General features: G+C 37.6%; 1 protein-coding gene across 1 annotated transcript in view; it reads right to left on the reverse strand.

The window, feature by feature from the left end:
* The window catches only part of hdac7a (histone deacetylase 7a), a 91,571-nt gene extending 73,457 nt beyond the window's left edge, over positions 1 to 18,114 (reverse strand). Inside the window, exon 1 of the mRNA XM_073874869.1 lies at positions 17,841 to 18,114. Coding sequence (XP_073730970.1) covers positions 17,841 to 17,871 — 31 coding nt within the window. The 5' untranslated portion in view covers positions 17,872 to 18,114. The remainder of the gene's footprint in view (positions 1 to 17,840) is intronic.
* Between the last annotated feature and the right edge of the window lie 260 nt (positions 18,115 to 18,374).

Raw genomic sequence — 18,374 nt, forward strand, 5'->3', positions numbered from 1 at the left:
TGTAAATTTTTTTGGTTACACTTTATAAGAAGAGTCCATGAATCATAATTAATAACTAAAAATATAACTAATACATAACTTTATTTTTACTTAAATGCATTAATGGTAACACTTTACAATAAGGTTCATTAGTTAACATTAGTTAACTACATTAGTTAACATGAACTAATTATAAACTGCACTTGGGCTATACAGCATTTATTAATCTTTGTTCATGTTAATTTCAACAATTACTAATACTTTATTAAAATCTTGTTAATGTTAGTTAATGCACTGTGAACAAACAATGAACAGCTTTATTTCTATTAACTAACATTAACAAAGATTAATAAATACTGTAACAAATGTATTGCTCATGGTTTGTTCATGTTAGTTTAATACATTAACTAATGTTAACTAATGCAGTGGTTCTCAAACTGGGGGCCCCAGTTTTATGACATTTTATAAAATACGTTATTTATTATGAATTCTGTGTAATTAAAACCTTAAAAAATAAGGCTACTAACCAACAGTACTTTTGTAGTTTAATATATTTTGTCTAATTAAAATGTTACGTTTTAGAACAAAATTGTCACACATTTTCTTTGGGGGGGCCGCAAAGGAATGCACCGTACACAAGGGGGGCCGCACACTGAAAAAGTTTGAGAATCACTGAACCAATGAACCTTATTGTAAATTGTTACCGCATTAATATAGTTAATGCATGTACTAAACATAAACTAATGAAGACTAACATAAACATAAACTCATGTGTTGAGTCATGTTGTAGTTAATGATGACTCTTCATTAGTTTATGCCTTAACTTAGCATTAGTTTATATTTAAGTAAGAATTAATTCAGGTATTACAGTAGTTCATCATGATTCATGGACCCTTATCATTTTTTACATGCATAAATGTGTACTTACTATATATGCTTGTATCTCAGTTAGTAAAGCATGCTGCTTGCAACACCACAGCCATGTGTTTGATTCCCAGGCAATGCACATGCTTGTAAAATTGTATAGCACTAATGCACAGTAATTTCCTTAATTATTGTCATTGTCAGTAAAACACAACTGGTCAGCGTTCACGCGTCACACACGCGCTCTGAAACCACTACATGACCCGTTTCTCAGAAAGCAGCTAGGACACACTGTGGCGGTCTCCAGTGGGTTTCTGATTTCCTTTATTATGCCTGCGTGCTCACTTCTCATCACAGGCTTAAACCAGCTGTGTCTTAATGTGTAGGCCTACTGAGCTGCCTATATAACATTATATATAGTCGTTACAGAAATGTGTTGTCTATGATGTATGAGTTTTATTGTTAATGACAATAACAATAAAGGTTTGATAGTGCAGTGGGTTTCAGAAAATGCTACAGCAGGCTACAGTATCTAGGGCAGAGAATACAGAGACCCCTAAAACACACACACACACACACACACACACACACACACACACACACACACACACACACACACACACACACACACACACACTCACACACACACACACACACACACACACACACACACACACATACAGACGTGTTATGAAACTGAGCTGCACTTAACACTCACCTAACCGGGGGATCCCAGCAGTTTTACCAGAAACCCTTGAGTGTGTGTATATGTGTGTGTGTGTGTGTGTGTGTGTGTGTGTGTGTTATAATTACACAGTCCTTTAGTCTGAATCATATCCGGCATAAGCTGAAAATAACAAGACCACAATCTGACACTAAAACAGCACAGCAGGGAACAGACACAAACACACACACATATGCACACATGTCTAATGCCTACACTTGAAGTTAAATACAATAGCCTAATACGCATTTGTAACTTTTGGTAAATCTATTTAGAGTAAATCACATTTTTCATTTCTAGATTATTTAAGAAACATTTGTGACATTGACCATGTTAACATCATGTTGTTTATATTCTCATATTATGTTGGAATATTGTGAATTATTGGTCATCACTAGCTCAAGTGCACATTGTCGTTAAATGAAAGTGTCCCACACAATTGTTGAAAATAGATTTTATAAATATTGGTTTTACAGTTTTTACAGACGCTAGGACACATTTCTCAATACTTAGGTCACTTTTGCAAAACTCTTCACACAGTGAGCACAACACAGGTCTATGTGGGCTAAACTGAGGATCAGTTATCATTGCTTTGGCACAAAATGCATTCAATGACTACATCTCTCAAATTTTATTAATTATTTTCTCACTCAGACACAACAACTGACAAAACTCTTTGTACGTACAGGCCAATTTGCACATGCTTACATACTGTTTTCAAAACTGTTAAACATATGTTCCAAACAATAACTTGATACAAAACAGCAATTTGCTACATTTCTACAGTAATATTTTAAAGAAATATATTTTAAATCTTAAAATTAAATGCTATGAAAACAATTGGACAATTGGACCAGCTACAGATGTCCACAGCCGAGTAGATTAGCATTACTATTGTATCTGAATCAGTGGATGGTGTGTACCGTATACAAATTATGGTAGTTTGGAATTACGCAATGCAAAAAAGTAACAATAAATAAACGACATAAATATTGATGAATTCGGCACCATGTCTCATTCATTCCAGTAACATATATTGCAGTGAATTATAAACAGAGATGTGTCCTTGTTTTACACAAGAAAACATTGTATAATGCTACATGTTGTTCGTTTTTTCAGGTCATTGTTTTGTGGGTGACAAAGTGTGTTTGTCGGCTGTCAACCTTTGCTAGTATTCTGGAAGAATGAGTTGATTTGAGACCTGAATAAAGTGTTTTGGTAGTTGTAGTGCATTTTGAATGTGAAATGAACTGCTTTGCCAAGCTGAAAGTTGGTTAGGAGAACTGTGTGAAGAGTTTTGCAAAAGTGACCTAAGTATTGAGAAATGTGTCCTAGGGTCTGTAAAAAACTGTAAATTAGACAAACTGATGTTTTTCATTTTTCCCAGACCAATATCTCTGTAGCCAAACATCCACATTTATTCATCTTGCAATTGCTTTTAACCAACTTTCAAACAATTCAGGTTTCATATACAAAAACCAAGGGTTGCCAGCACCATGTAGAAACTTCTGCCAGTAGAAACTTTACCTGCTGTAACATCAGGCACTATAAAAGTCACATGTAACAACAGTGCAGTGTTTCATGAAGTTTAATCTTTAAATCAGGTGTTTAGTTCAATCACACTGTTTCTCTAGTATGATAAAGATCAAGGTGTTTCTTTCTTTAAACAGCAGTAAGTAAAACAGAGACAGAGTGAATGCTTTCTTCAATAAGCACAGGAAGTGGTCAGCCAACTTCTCACACATCTCAGAGATACACCAACAGATTCAGGTACAGTTATACTCTTTTTTTTTTAGAGCAATGATGAACTTTTATGTGAAAGGAGGAATCAGAAGTATCTAGAGCAGTGGTCTCCAACACAGAGAGCCCCCTTGCTCACAAAAAGGTTGGAGACCCCTGATCTTAGGACTTTATGCAGTCGTTGAATCCAACATCATGCAACATTATTTGTGAAACAAACAAAAAAAGCTTTGAGTTAGGGACACGCTGAAAAACGTAGATCTCAACTTTCATTTATTCATGTGCACATAAACTTGTTATGCGTTTGGAATGTCAAAGGAATAAATGATGATACACATTTGTTTGATTTAACCCTTTAATAGACAGATAAAGCAGATTCCTGATTCTTCTTACTTGCCAACAAACACAAACTGAAGCTATGCTTTCATACTCATAAACTTTCTTGCTAAGAGCGCAGCTACTTCTATACCATACATTTAAACATCCTTACCATCGTTATATAATCACAGACATGGTGGCAATCATCAGTTTGTTTGTGAAAATTCACATGGGATCCAAACTCATGGTTTGCATTAAAAACCACTGAGATTGTCTGCATGTTTTCACCATCCCCCTTGAAACACTTGAACTATTAGATAACAATGCTCACAATATAATGCAAAGCATTGTGCTAATAACAACTTAGTAGACTTCAGCACAGCTGTAATGGTACATTAACACGGGCCGTTACGCTTCACCGAAGGCTTGTCTGAAGCGTGGCCAACAGCCAATCACAGTGGCCACTAAACATGCTCCGGTCTTCCATAAACGTAATTGGCTGGCTCTGCCTAAGTTATTTGCATAAGGCGATCTGATTGGCTGACGCACGCGTTGCCGCTTGAAAAGTTGAGAAATGTTCAACTTCTGCCGCGAGCAACGGCAGTGACGCAGCGCCGACGGATCCACAATTCAGTTTGGCAACGCATGACATCACCCATTAAAAGTGAATGGGAAGCGTTAGCGCTTACGCTCCGTGTGAATGCACCGTAAAGCAAACACATACAGTACACATAACCTTTAACAACTTGAAGTTTTAACCCTTAGTGTTCCTCAGTGCCCCAGTCGATCCTCTTCTCTAACACTAACAGTTGGTTATAATTATTCTGTTATTGTTTGACAGATTAGCGAAACTGGGTTTGTTCTGCTTGCCTTATCGCTTTCAAATTCTTTCTCTCATAGACAAACTAAGTATTGGGAAAGCAGTGTTGAGCATGCCAGCGAAACAAGTCATATGAATCAAGCAGATTTGATTACATCTCTGGCCTCAATGTGCTCTTTCTATTACCTTCCTCTTAAATAACCTCCACAAATACACAATGAAAGCAGGCCTGTGTTCTGCTTATAATGTGCCAGGTTTGATTGGGATGCGTGCTGTTATAACAGCAGCCATTGATAAACTATAACCGGATTCTTTATGGTATTTGAATGGATAGATAAAGAGGGGTCATGCGCCAGTGTTCCGATAGTTTAACCAGTCCGATTCACATCAAACACACATAAACCTCATTCTCACAGCACTTTAGTCCAGGAAATTTCCGTAAAATTGTCAGAGAGGCTTCTGTGCCATTGTCACGGATCTCGGCATTTTTCCGTGTTCGTACTACAGACTTTCTTCTCCGTGTCAGCCCCACGCATTGGCCACTCAATTGTTCTTTCCCATTTTCTTACCATTGTCGCTTGGGTTTGGGGTTAAAACGACTTTCTGTTACATAAAATGACATCCTAACCCAAACCCAACTCTAACCCTAACGTCAGGCGACAATTGTTTAAATATCCAGAAAAAAATAGTATCAACCAATAGTTAAAGTCACATCAAAACCCCAAATCTAACCCCAAACCCAAGCGACAATGATTTAAAAATAGGAAAAACAATTGAGTAACCAATACATGAAACTGACATGGAAAAGAAAGTCTGTGGTACTGACATGGAAAAATGACGAGATCCGTGACAATGACATGGATAAATGAGCAAAATGTTCTGTGACTATACCACAGAACTTTGAGAGATCATGTTGGTGTGAAAACAAACACGTCCCGTGAAGAGAACTTCGGTTAATTGTCGATAAGAATGAAAATTGATAAAACTTAACGATTGTCAAAAAATCATGCACGTGTGTGCGGCGCCTGTGCAAAGCACATACAGCCGGTGAAAAAAATGAAACAAGCGCGCAGAAGATAAACTAGCCATAATCAACAATGATGCCAAACACCATATCATGCGAGGCGAGGCTGGCTGCTAACGCAACGAAATGGCATCCGCAGTGGATCTGATAGGGTCCGATAATTCTGGCAAGAAACTAAAATCTCTGAATGCCTGCAACATATATCATTGATCATCATTATTGACTGGCTGAGGCGCTACACGCTAAACACTATTGCGGGTTTTTTAATGAAAGGTTGAAATCTTCATAATATAAGCGTCTTTGCTGAAAGTACGGCGCAGGTCTAAGCTGAGGTGACAATGGAAAAGTGTTCTTCGTGTGCTTCTTGGATGTTATTACAAAAGCTAGGTGAACAACGAAAAAAATAACACTTGATGATAATGAAACTTTTATTTTGTCATGTACGCATGGACTTTTATGCAATTGTGCAAGAGTGCCCATGTGAGGCGGAGTTATACCGTGTCTATTAGTCATTATATTTCATTACGAGATTAAATTTTTATCAAAACACCAACTACATTGACTCATTTTACAATCCCACAGCATGTTATTTAGACCAGCCATTCCCAAACTGTGGTCCGCGGACCACTAGTGGTCCTTGAGGGTACTGCAGGTGGTCCGTGTAAAGGCAAAATAAAATATAAAATAATATATATTTTTAAGAAAAAAAAATATTTTTTAAGAATATATTTTAAGAATCTGTTGTACTGATGTGATGACCAGTTATAGTTGTAGTGCTAGTACGCCTATTTTGAGGTGCAGATAAATTCAGGACTTTGTGTAGACATATTTTATTATGAGTATTATGAGGTGGTCCGAGAAAATTCTTGATTACATTAGTGGTCCACACACACAAAAAGTTTGAAAACCTCTGATTTAGACAAAATAAAATCTTTTAATTTGCGTGTGGAAGCTGGCATTTTTACGCACACTTTTATATCATTGGCTATATTGCACTATTACAGTTAACGAATATTCGATTGATTGATCGTTAATTTAAATGATCATCGAATATGGGAAAGTACATAAATTGACATCCCTAGAACCTACAGTAGTAACATTGCCGTAACATACATGGAAAGCATTCTGTATGAACAAGACGCAGAAACAATGCTTTGGGAGGGGTGCCGTAGTGACGATGTGCGTGTCATTGCAACCAGAAGTTATGGTTCAGCTCTGTTTTCGAGAGAAATCCCAGATAATTAGCAAACGTCAGACGCTGTGGAAAAAGCTTACCAAGTGCAGGACTTTAAATACGTCATGTGTCTTTACGGGATCTATGCATGCGCAGATTCCGGAAAATCATCGGCATTGTGAATGAACCAAAAAACAAACGATACTGGACAAATCCCGGAAGCATTTTTCTTGTATTTTCTGTAATCTTGGTGTGAAAAGGACTTCATTGATGTATAATGCACTATAGGTGTCTGTCAAAAGAATAATTTATGGAGTTCTCCGTTATGCGTTCAGGTACCAAACTTTGATGAGTGTCCTAAAATACCTTTGGAGAAATAATAATAATAATTTGGCAACACAAATGTAAGTGAATATACATAGAGAGAGAAAGAGAGAGACAGCAGTGGGGTTACAGTGTGCCAGAAGGGTCTGTCCCTTAAGAACTCTGAAGGAATTTAAAGAATGTTGGATAAGGAGAAAGAGAGAGAGAGAAAAGAGAGAGAGAGATGGGCTGAACAAGCTGCAAGTGGGAGAGGCTTTGAAACAAACAGAGCAAAAGCAGCTGGAACTAAAGGAAGAAAAAAGGGTGTGGAGAGAGAAAAGGAGAGTTTAGGGAAAGGATCAAGTGTGTGTGTGATGGGAATAGGGATTATTAGGGAGGAGTATTTCAGGGTGGGACCGATGTAGAGCAGCATTACACTTTAGATAAAGTGACTCATAACGAAAGTTAGGCAAAGTAAACTCAACACTGCAGCACTTTATACCTGAAAGTTTACTTTGGCTTCCAGGCTGCGATTGACCTCCAATCTCTAATTAAAAATCACATGTTAGGAGTCTGAAAATGTACATAAGCCTCACGGGAGGTTCAATATTTCAGGAATCTTGGCTGCAGTTCAGGTTCTTTAAATTTGGACGCTGATTCAGCACATGCAACATTTTCTACTTTTTAGGTTTGGATTTCTGTATTAAAAATAAAAGCTATTTTTCAACGCAAACCGTGCAGAAGCCATATATGGGAGAAGTGCTTATTAAAAGTTAAACTTAGAAGCTCTCATTCACTTTGACTATAAAGATGATTCATGGGTCTGCTGCCAGGTGATGTGCTTGCATTGCAAAACTTTATGGTTTCACTTATTTTGGTGCTTTTGTATCTGCATTTAACCCAAATAATATACAGTAGTTACTTCAAAGAATAGAGAAAGAATACAGTTAAAGTTTTCACACAAATCTCATTGGCACTATTGCTTGTACGCTCTTGGCTATCAGTTAAGAGATACTGTACATATGAATGTCAATGTTTGACATACTGACATCAAACCTGCTGTGATGTCTTCATGTGACAAAACTTAATGTGCAAATATGATTTCAGAGGGGAAGATTTTCACAAAAAAGTTTGATTTTTGTCTGTTCTTCACAGATTTAAATCATGCACAAAGGGTCACAGAGACTTCTTTATGTTATCCTTTCCATAGGGTCCTTATACTGTACACGGTACAAAGTAAAATTTGGATCAACTTAAAAAATCCCTTCAATTGGTAGCCTTCTGGGGTCCGACCATTTTAGGACACTGGTAGAGGTTTTGACATGCTCTTAAATTTTATCATTTCCAGTTGCTTTAAACATAGTAGTGGCTAATATCACACAACACTGTATTCAGCACAAATTATATTTACAACATGTATCTACCTGTTTGTATTTTTAAAGGGACTTTTTTAAGATGTCAAATAAATCTTTGGTGTGCCCAGAGCACGTGAAGTTTTAGCTCAAAATACCATATAAATAATTTATTATAGCTTGTTAAAATTAACACTTTGTAGATGTGTGCAAAAGTGTGCCGTTTTGGGTGTGTCCTCTAAAATGCAAATGAGCTGATGAAATTCAAACACTGATCATAATGATAGTGGTTTGTTGCAATTAAAACTCAATTGTGATTTTCTCTACACTAAATGGCAGTGCTGTGGTTGGATAGTGCAGATTAAGGGGTGGTATTATTATAATAAGAGCTCCTTATGACATCATAAGGAGAGCCAAACTTTAACGACCTATTTTTTCATATGCTTGTAGAGAATGTTTTACCAAAACTAAGTTACTAGGTTGATCTTTTTCACATTTTCTTGGTTGATAGAAGCACTGGGGACCCAATCATTGCACTTAAACAAGGAAAAAGTCCGATTTTCATGCCATGGCCCCTTAAGTAAATGATGTTTATGCGTGGTTAGTAAAAAAAAATAAAAGTTGGTGAAATAAGGCAAAGGAACACATAGTACAGTGTAAAAATACTTTGCTGCCTTAAATTTTTTTGTTAAATCAACTCAGATTTACAAGTCATGTCAACAGAGATAAGTTGTCACAACTTATAAAATATAGTTGAGAAAAGTCAACTTAATTTTATAAGTTATAATAGCTCACCCGTAGTTATAACAACTCATCTCTAGTCAAGATAAATAATAGTAAGTTGAAATGACTTGTAAATTCGAGTTGATTCAACAAAAAAAATTTAAGGCAGCAAAGTATTTTTTACAGTGTAAACATTTGTTCACAAATAAAAAAATTACATTTTTTGTTAAAATAAATGTTTTTATGGTGGAAAAAATCACAGCAATTGGTAACAGTTAAAGATCTCTTACTTTAAATTTGACTTAAAGTGAGAAAATGTATGTTGAATAAGTTAAGTTACCAATTGAAGTAATTTTTTAAGTTGATCCAACTTTTACTTTTTAAATATCATATACTGTATGTTCCAGGAATAAATTTATAAGGGTTTGTAACAACATAAAGATGAGTAACTGATAATCATTTTTGTTAAAACCTCTCTAATTATTATGTTCCTCTTGTTCTGTCTATTTGGCAGTAACACAATGTCTTTAAATATCTAGGAGAGGTTTACATCACTCCCTTACACACCCTGTTTGCTGTGTTATATTTTACTTTTACTGATTTTACTTTCTCATATCTGTTTGGTTAACATAGATTAGATGTATATATAATAGAAGTTATCAGTATAGGCACTTCTGCAAGATCCACAAAGCATTTCTTAATTTACAATGTTTGAAAAAAAATTGGCACACTTAAAGGGGTCATAGCATGAGAATCTGACTTTATCCATGTTTAAATGCTATAATTGGGTCCAGTGCTTCTATCAACCTAGAAAATGTGAAAAAGATCAACCCAGTTACTTAGTTTTGGTAAACCATTCTCTACAAACACATGAAAAAATAGGTCGTTGAAATTTGGCTCTCCTTATGATGTCATAAGAAGATCTTATTATAATAATACCACCCCTTAATCTGCACTATACAACCCCATCACTGCTATTTATTGCAGAGAAAAGCATGTAACAAGCCACCATCATTGCGATCAGTGTTTGAATTTCACCAGCTCATTTGATTTTAAAGGACACACCCAAAACGGCACATTTTTGCACACACCTACAAAGTGGCAATTATATGGTATTTTGAGCTAAAACTTCACATATGTGCTCTGGGGACACCAAAGAATTATTTGACATCTTGAAAAAGTATTGTGCCATGGCCCCTTTAACATGTGTCACTGCATATAATGATTATTATTATTACTAAAATGATAAAACATTTTCTAAGTCATATATCATGATGTGATTTGTTTCTAGGGACGTTTAAAGAAGCTGTTATCACATTTAGATTTTTGTAAATACTAAAGCTAATAAGTACAGTTGTGCAATATTACACACACACACACACACACACACACACACACACACACACAAACACACACACACACACACACACACACACACACACACACAAGCACAAGCACACAAGCACACAGACAAGCACAATGCTGAGTGACGCACACATTGTTAAACTGGGTTTTTGCTATACTGGAAATGAGGGCAAACAATCTCTTTCTTCTTTTTTTAAACAATAATGCACAATGCACATAGAAGAAAAAACAGACGAAGGATGAGGTGTGAAGAGCGAGACAGATGATGTTTCCACACTCTCTTTCCAGTGTTTTTTGGTTATGTGGGTAAGTGTGGGCAGCTTTAAGCGTATAGCGGTATGAGTTATAGCAGAGTTCAGTTACCGCTGCTGGTAACCGTTTCATAGGTGATGTTCATGTACATTACATCAGAGACCCCGAACACAGCAGCACTGCATGCTCCATCAAATTGCAACATGGAAAAAAACAGGGCGGTGGGCTCATTTAGAAAAACACCATTCTTCGGGGAAAACAGCCAATTTGACGTTATACAAAATCAACTGAAATAAACTCTTGTGTTTAACCATTTCTCTTCACCAAATAAATATATACGTTTAGCCATTTGACCTCTTTAATCTATATAAAATAATGTAATTTTGGACTCAGTATTGCTTGTGTAATGGATGTCTATAGGGCAAAATTACTTAAAAAAATTAATATTGACTGGATTATGGTTAGGGTTAGGTTAGGTTAGGTTAGGTTAGGGTTAGGGTCTATTTCTTTTATCTCTTCTGTCTTTAAAAACTCTCTCTCTCTCTCTCTCTGTACCCCTCTCAACAGATATTGTTCAGAATAATGAAAACTTAGGCACTTCGTGTATGACATCTCGCTTTATTATTTCCTTATCTTTGTAAGTTGCTTTGGATAAAAGTGTCTCCTAAATGCCTAAATTTAAATAAGGTATTAAGAAAGATTTTAATGCAGAAATGTGCACTCATATATTTCTAGGAAAAGACTTTCCCCATAGACTTCCACTGTGAGTGAATAACTTATGCAAAACAATTGTGTTGCAAACCGAGCAATGAGTGATTTCTATGGTCATGTATTATATTGCTGTACTGACATCAACATCCTGCATAAACACAGAGAGTTTAAATTCAGGGAAACATTTAATTAAAAAACTCCGATTGTTACTGGATTCACAGCACATAAATCAGCAGAAAAAGGACAAGAGGAATGCAGTAATAAATCTGGTCAAATAAAATGAAGTGTGATGGAACAAAATTGCCACCGTAAACATTCATATGGCTTCATGAAGCAAGGTCTTTCCTGTGTGGAAACTATTGTGAGACTTCAGTATACACCGGGTTTTAACTGACTCTTGGGTTTTTCCCAGCAAGCTTTGAGGTGGACGAGCTACACATGCGCCCACCTTTCTCAACAAAAACAACAGTCCTGAAGAGGTGGAAAGAGAAGCTAAAAATAAACTCTGACTTTCCTCATTCACGCTTCTTTCAGCGTCTCTCATCGGTTCCTTTCAGTGGCTCTCGTCCCTGACGGATTTCACTTCTGAACTCTGTCACACAGAGAAAAGACGACGTCCCCTATACTGAAAGACACTGCTTAAAATAAACCACCACATAATAACCAAATGTCACGCTGTCACACTTTCAACTGTTTCCAAAAGTAATATATAAACTAAGCTTATTATACACACACACATATATATACATACTGTAAAACTATGTGCTCATGATTGAAGACTCTTAAAGGAAAGCATTTGAGTAATGTGTTACAGCTCCTGTCAGGCTTGGAGTCAAGAGGAATGACATGAAATGTTTCACCTCATGGAAGAAGAATGGGTGAAGACAAGGAGTTAAAGTCTGCCGAAATATGAATAAAATGTGTCATGTGTACCAAACAAAAGAAAGAAAGAAAGAAAGAAACAAAGTTTTGGCCCTGGTATTAGTATTAAACTCGTGGCACCTGTACTGTTAAATCCCAAACATGCTGTCTGGCCCAGCCCAGTCTCACGAAGTTTCGTTATATAGTCATGTAATTTTTTTATTCTTTTTTCGTGATATTATAATGAATTTACTTTTTTTTTTCGTAATTGTATAACGAATTCCTGTTTTCGTGTGATTATCACATATTGGTTACTCAACTGTTCTGTCCTTTTTCTTATCATTGTCGCTTCGGTTTAGGGTTAGATTTACATAAAATGACATCCTTACCCAAACCCAACTCTAACCCTAACGCCAGGCGACATATAAAAAATAAATCTGAATAAATTGCATAAACCAACATATAAAGTGACATTCTAATGCAAGCACCAAATCTAACCCTAAATCGAAGCGACAATGGTTTAAAATTAGGAAAAAGCAGTTGAGTAACCAATACGTGATGATCACACGAAAACAGGAATTCGTTATAAGATCACGAAAAAACTTGATAATATCATGAAAAAAGTATCATAAAATTACTTGACTATATCACGAAACCTCGTGAGACTGGGTAGGTGACTTCTTTTTTGAGGGCGCATGATGCAAAGCTTCTCAAAACATGTATTTAGCCCATCATGTGTGTGGCTCATCATGTCAAAATATGTGTTGATGTAAACTAATGTGTGATGTCAAAATACATGTCTGCTTCAGATGCTTCAAAGGGGTTTATAATAAAAGTGACCCTTGAGTTTGCCAGATACTAACTTAATCTCATGTGTAATCAGGGTTTCGTGTTAAGTTAGTGTCTTGCGAGTATTTTGTGAACATGAGCGTCTCTTTTATTATAAACCCTTTCTAAACATGTGCAGCAGACACGTATGTTGACAAGAGGCATGATGCACATGGTTCACATGACGCAACAAACACATATTTTGATGAGCAACACACATGACACGCAACACATATTTCGAATTCATGCCCCTCAGAAGAAAAGTCACGCCTGCCACTGTGTCGGAGCAGTACTGTCAAATATCATTTAAATCCAAACTCAAAACCTCTTACTGCTTATTTACTCTTAAACAAGTGACCAATATGCACAAATTCTCATAGCTCTAAAATGTAGTCGTGTGTGCATACATGTACTAAATCCCAGAGATGGGACCAAGTCACACATGTGCAAGTCTCAAATAAGTCTCAAGTCGAAACCTTCAAGTCTCAAGTAAGTCCCAAGTATTTTTTTTCTTTGGCAAGTCAAGTCACAGGCTATGTCAAGTCAAGTCAAGTCCTGTAGTAGGTCAAGTCAAGTCCAAGTCAAGTCACCTTATTATTGTAATTTTACCTGCAGAATCTGATCTTAATAAAGTGAAAAGACAAGATCCGCGTGCACGTCTCTTCTGTTCGCGCGCCTACATTTGAAATAACGAACTTGAGCGCGCAAAAGACGCGATATGTAATCCGCCCCTAACATTGTCGAAGCGAGTCATTTTTCTCTGTGTGTGTTCAGGTGGCAAACTCAGAAAAAGTAGCCAAGTCTCGTACCGCTCAGATCAAGGGAAGTAATATCAAAATTATTTTGCCCACATTTGTCCCCAACACGGCATGATGAGGGTTAATGCCTACTTTTGTTATTATTACATTAGCTAACTACCAACTAACCAGATATTAACAAATTGACAAGCACTTACTGGGCAGAATGGCTCTTCAAATGACGGACGAAATTGGAGGTTGCCGTCTGGCTGCCCGTGATTTTAATGTTGCATGTCTTGCAATGCACAGTTTGTCTTTTGCCATCTTGTTGAAGCCGAAAGCGATGACCCTCGGTACCCCTCCGGCTGACATGTTGATATCTGATCTAAGTGGGCGTGGTGTGCGTAAGGTACGAAAGGGCATGACCGATGATAGTGTCGTGATTCAGTCATGACAACGCCATTCTAAGCCTGCGCTCCAGCTGGGTCAACTTTATTTTTTTATTATTTATATATTTTATATTTAAACTGAAAACATGATGTGATTAACACTTAAGTCATTCAAGTCATTGTGTCTCAAGTCAAGTCCCGAGTCTTTAACCTACAAGTCCGAGTCAAGTCTCAAGTATTTTATTTTTTGTCAATTCAAGTCACAAGTCACAAAAATAGCGACTCAACTCGACTTGAGTCCAAGTCACCAAGTCACAAGTCCCCATGTCTGCTAAATCCTGACACAGATGTCATGGCTTAAGATCTGACCTGGTAACGAGTTTACAAGTTTAAGCCTTGCATAGTGACACAATTTAACTTCATCAAAGTTTCTTTACTGCAGTGTTCCCATCCAGGGGGCCGGCGCCCACAGGGGGGCCTCAGCAGATCTCCAAGGGGGCCTCAAGATTACTTAAAATTGGACAAAACAAGCAAAAATCAAGATGTTTCTTATTTTTTTTGTAGCGAATATACATCTGTCTAGTCATTCCAAGTTCTAGTTAATTTTATTTGGAAAAAATAAAATATTTTTATATTGCCTTCAAATATTGTTGTAATTGAAAAAGGTTGGGAACCACTGATCTACTGCAAGTGGTTTTGAATAAATAAATGTCTGTTTGCTTAAAGAAAGAAAGAAAGAAAGAAAGAAAAATCAAGCACAAGCTGGCTTAAAACATATAATAAATGTCTGCATAATAAACATATACTGTTTAAATATGAATCATCAAAGGGTATCATTTATTAATAACTGACCCTTATGTGTTTTTCCAGGAAATGTCTGAACAAATGTAAATGTTTGAACAGCCAGCAGCAGGTTTTTCTCCCAACAGCTTTATTTGCTTAATGACTAAAGCTCGGCGTATAACAATGTGCTGTGATTAAGAGGAAAAGACATGAAATTTGTCTTTGTGACTAATTATGTGAATTGCTCTGAGCATTGGAGGAAAAGTTTATTCCTCAGCGTTTACTCTTTCCTACCTCTGAAGACTCAACTGAGTTATCTTAATTAAGTTATTAACTTGGTTGATTTAAATGCATTACAAGAAATAAAAGTCAACACAAATGAGAGTGTTACAATACAGTAAGCGTATAGAGGTACGCACTCATTTTCATCTCTTTTGAGGAGATTAGCCGGGTGAAGTGACTGAATGCAATGCAGCACATTTTTAACTCGCTTTTCCATCCCCTTCTTTAAAAACATTTCCTATTTATTCAATGCGCTAAAGTCACCAGATGAGGGCATCAACACATGAACACATCCGAGCAGACGCTTCCATCAAGAAACCACTCATGTGAATAATCCCAAAAATAGTTTTCTCATATCCTGCTCAGTATGGAGCTAAGCTGTCATGCAATGCACGAAAGACAGATTTTCATGTCTGAAGCAATATGTCAAAGCAGCTTACTTTATATAAACGATTGCAGCTGATGAATTCAATGCAAACAGGGATCTGTGTCCTGTAAGCGGGGAAGGGAGGATATTCGAAGAAATTATTAACTGCATGGGATGGGTCTGTTTAAAAAGATTTTGTGACCTTAAATCCAAACGTTTGAAAACACTTTAGAAATGCCAAATGCATAAACGCTTGACTTCATGAAAAACTAGATGCTGCAAATGAACTTATTAAATCACGCAGACGTCATTGTTAACATTGACGAAACAGACATGTGGTGTTTCTGGGAATGGAATAGTTTTGAGATCAATCTTTGTCTGGAAGGATGTGCAGTCAGGTGACCTTCTTAGCCCTCTTGACCTCAGGGCTTCATGTGAGCCGACCTCTGGGAGAACATATTGAAGAGCGCTGGTTAGAGATCAGGTTTCCTCTGACCCATTTCCAGGGTTGACCGTAATAATTATGGGTGCTTGCTAAAACAAGCATCTTTATTGCTTTTGCTCATATTTATGGTTTGGGTTTTTTAAAGCCTCTAACCGCATATTTTAAACTTTGGTATGTGACTCTGTTTGTACTGAGAAATGTGTCACATGAGAGCTGTGCTAATATCAAGGTTATGTGTCATTTATAACCACAACTAAGAAAGCCTTAAATTCCTGAATGTGGATTTCAAAAAATTGTATGTGTATGTAATAAATATTCTTAAATATGTACTGAATTTGAATTTAAGAAAGACAGCTATCATATCGAGGAATCAGAAGAGAAACACTTGAGCAACCTCGAAACAACACACTGACAACCACCAGCACCAGCAGAAGCAAGCGTGAGATGTGTCAGTCTACATAGACGCTCGACAGCTGTGTGATGTAAACGCTGCCCTCGACCGTACAATATGATATTCCCAATGGATGAGAGGATGAATACAGGACTGAACACACACTGCGTCCTGTTCGGGACAGGAAGAGCTACTGCTATTATATCTTATCATTCGTAGCACAGGCGGTCCGGTGAAATTGCAATACGATGGAGAGGAAGAGAGGTTCATTCCTTCTTTAAATGAATACCTGGGAACATCCAGTCACTTAAGAGATGAATGCATCAAGGTTTTTTTAAGCACCACTAGTTTTCTGTGCGAAACTGTGAAGTTTCCAAAGCGTTGTCATCATAGACACGCCAGCTGATGGCACACTATTCATTGACTACTTCAGCAGAAACTGGCAGCACTTATAACCAAAGCTTCTCTATTTAAAGTTCAAAACTAAAGACTTCAACGTGTTTACTTCCCGATTTCGCTGTTAAAACGGGCACATCGCATAGACCGAGGCAGAAAAGTAAGCAGCTAATGAGGTTTTGGGGAAACAGACGTCTACCTCAGACTGTGGGAATCAAGCATCACAAGGCCGGCCACAATGCCACTTCCTCATGGATGTGAAAAGAGGACGTTTCCTCCCAAATCTCCATTATTAGACTCACAAAAATCCTTCTGCAGACCCCCATGGATTGACTCCATCATATAAACCTTTATAGCAGCAGACATAAAACACAAACATCTCATCCCAATCCCTTTACACCGCCTCCCGAACCCAAAACACTCCAAACATCAACCCACTGAGAATTCCCCAATCCCCTTTCCAATGCCTACAAACATTTCTCGTTTTCCCTTTTCTAAGTCACGGGATGTTTGTCGTGACCCGCACAGATGCACACATATGTGCCTGTCTTTGACTCACTTCAGCTCCGGGTGGATCTGTTTCCAATTTTCTCACCCCTCCACCCATAAAAAGAACAGTTACCTCCAAAATCAACAAAACAAGCGGAGTCGCGCCGCTAAAAGTTTCACTCCTTCAAAGACGCACATGCATCGAGGCGGCTAGGCTAACAAAAGTCTCTTAAACTCTTATCAGCAGCGCTTTCCTTCCCCTCCGCGCGAGAGCGTGGGAGCCAAAGCAGAAACCTGTGACCGCCAACAACAGGAGGAAGCCAGTAATCTGAATCCAGAGCGTTCCAGAGAGAGAGGGGGGGGGGCGAGAACGACAGACCGAGACACACAAGACTCAGAATTCAATCAAAACTTCAATATGTACTTCTGAGGACCAGAAGCGCCGTCCGGTGATGCTTCTTGTCACACGAAAGAAAACCTGGAGAATGTGACTGGGCAGAGATGAGAAAGAGAGAGAGATAAACACAAACTCCATCAGCGAGTCGAGTGTACATCCAGTGTGTAGGGCTCTACAATGCCATAATCAAAAAGCCAAACGCTGAAGAACCGGTCCACCACAAAAGATGCAACGTGAAGGAGCTGGGACACGGCAGGGCAGAACTCACATACAGTCCCTGAGCATTCACAGATTTCTGTGACAATGTGTCTGTGCACTAACAACTTGTTTGAGGATTCCCCAAATGTCTGAAGCTGTAAGCAAAGGAAGAGAAGGAGAGGAAAGAGAGAGAGTGAGTGAATGTGTGTGTTTGGTACTGAAGGGAGGGTTGAGGAGCTGAGGAGGAGGGGGGAGGTTTAGGGGAGGAGGGAGGTACACACGCACACACACACACTAAAGAGACCGGAGACATCTACACCACACAATAGCAGGAAACTTAACATCAGTTACACTCAGATTATTAGAAAGTACAACAAAATACTATTAAATACAAGAAGTAATTTTGTCTGGAATATTATGATGAATACTTCACTCAAAAATGAGGTCTTATTTATTCTACAC

Source organism: Misgurnus anguillicaudatus, chromosome 13 (assembly GCF_027580225.2).
Source record: "Misgurnus anguillicaudatus chromosome 13, ASM2758022v2, whole genome shotgun sequence".
NCBI classification, from domain to species: domain Eukaryota; kingdom Metazoa; phylum Chordata; class Actinopteri; order Cypriniformes; family Cobitidae; genus Misgurnus; species Misgurnus anguillicaudatus.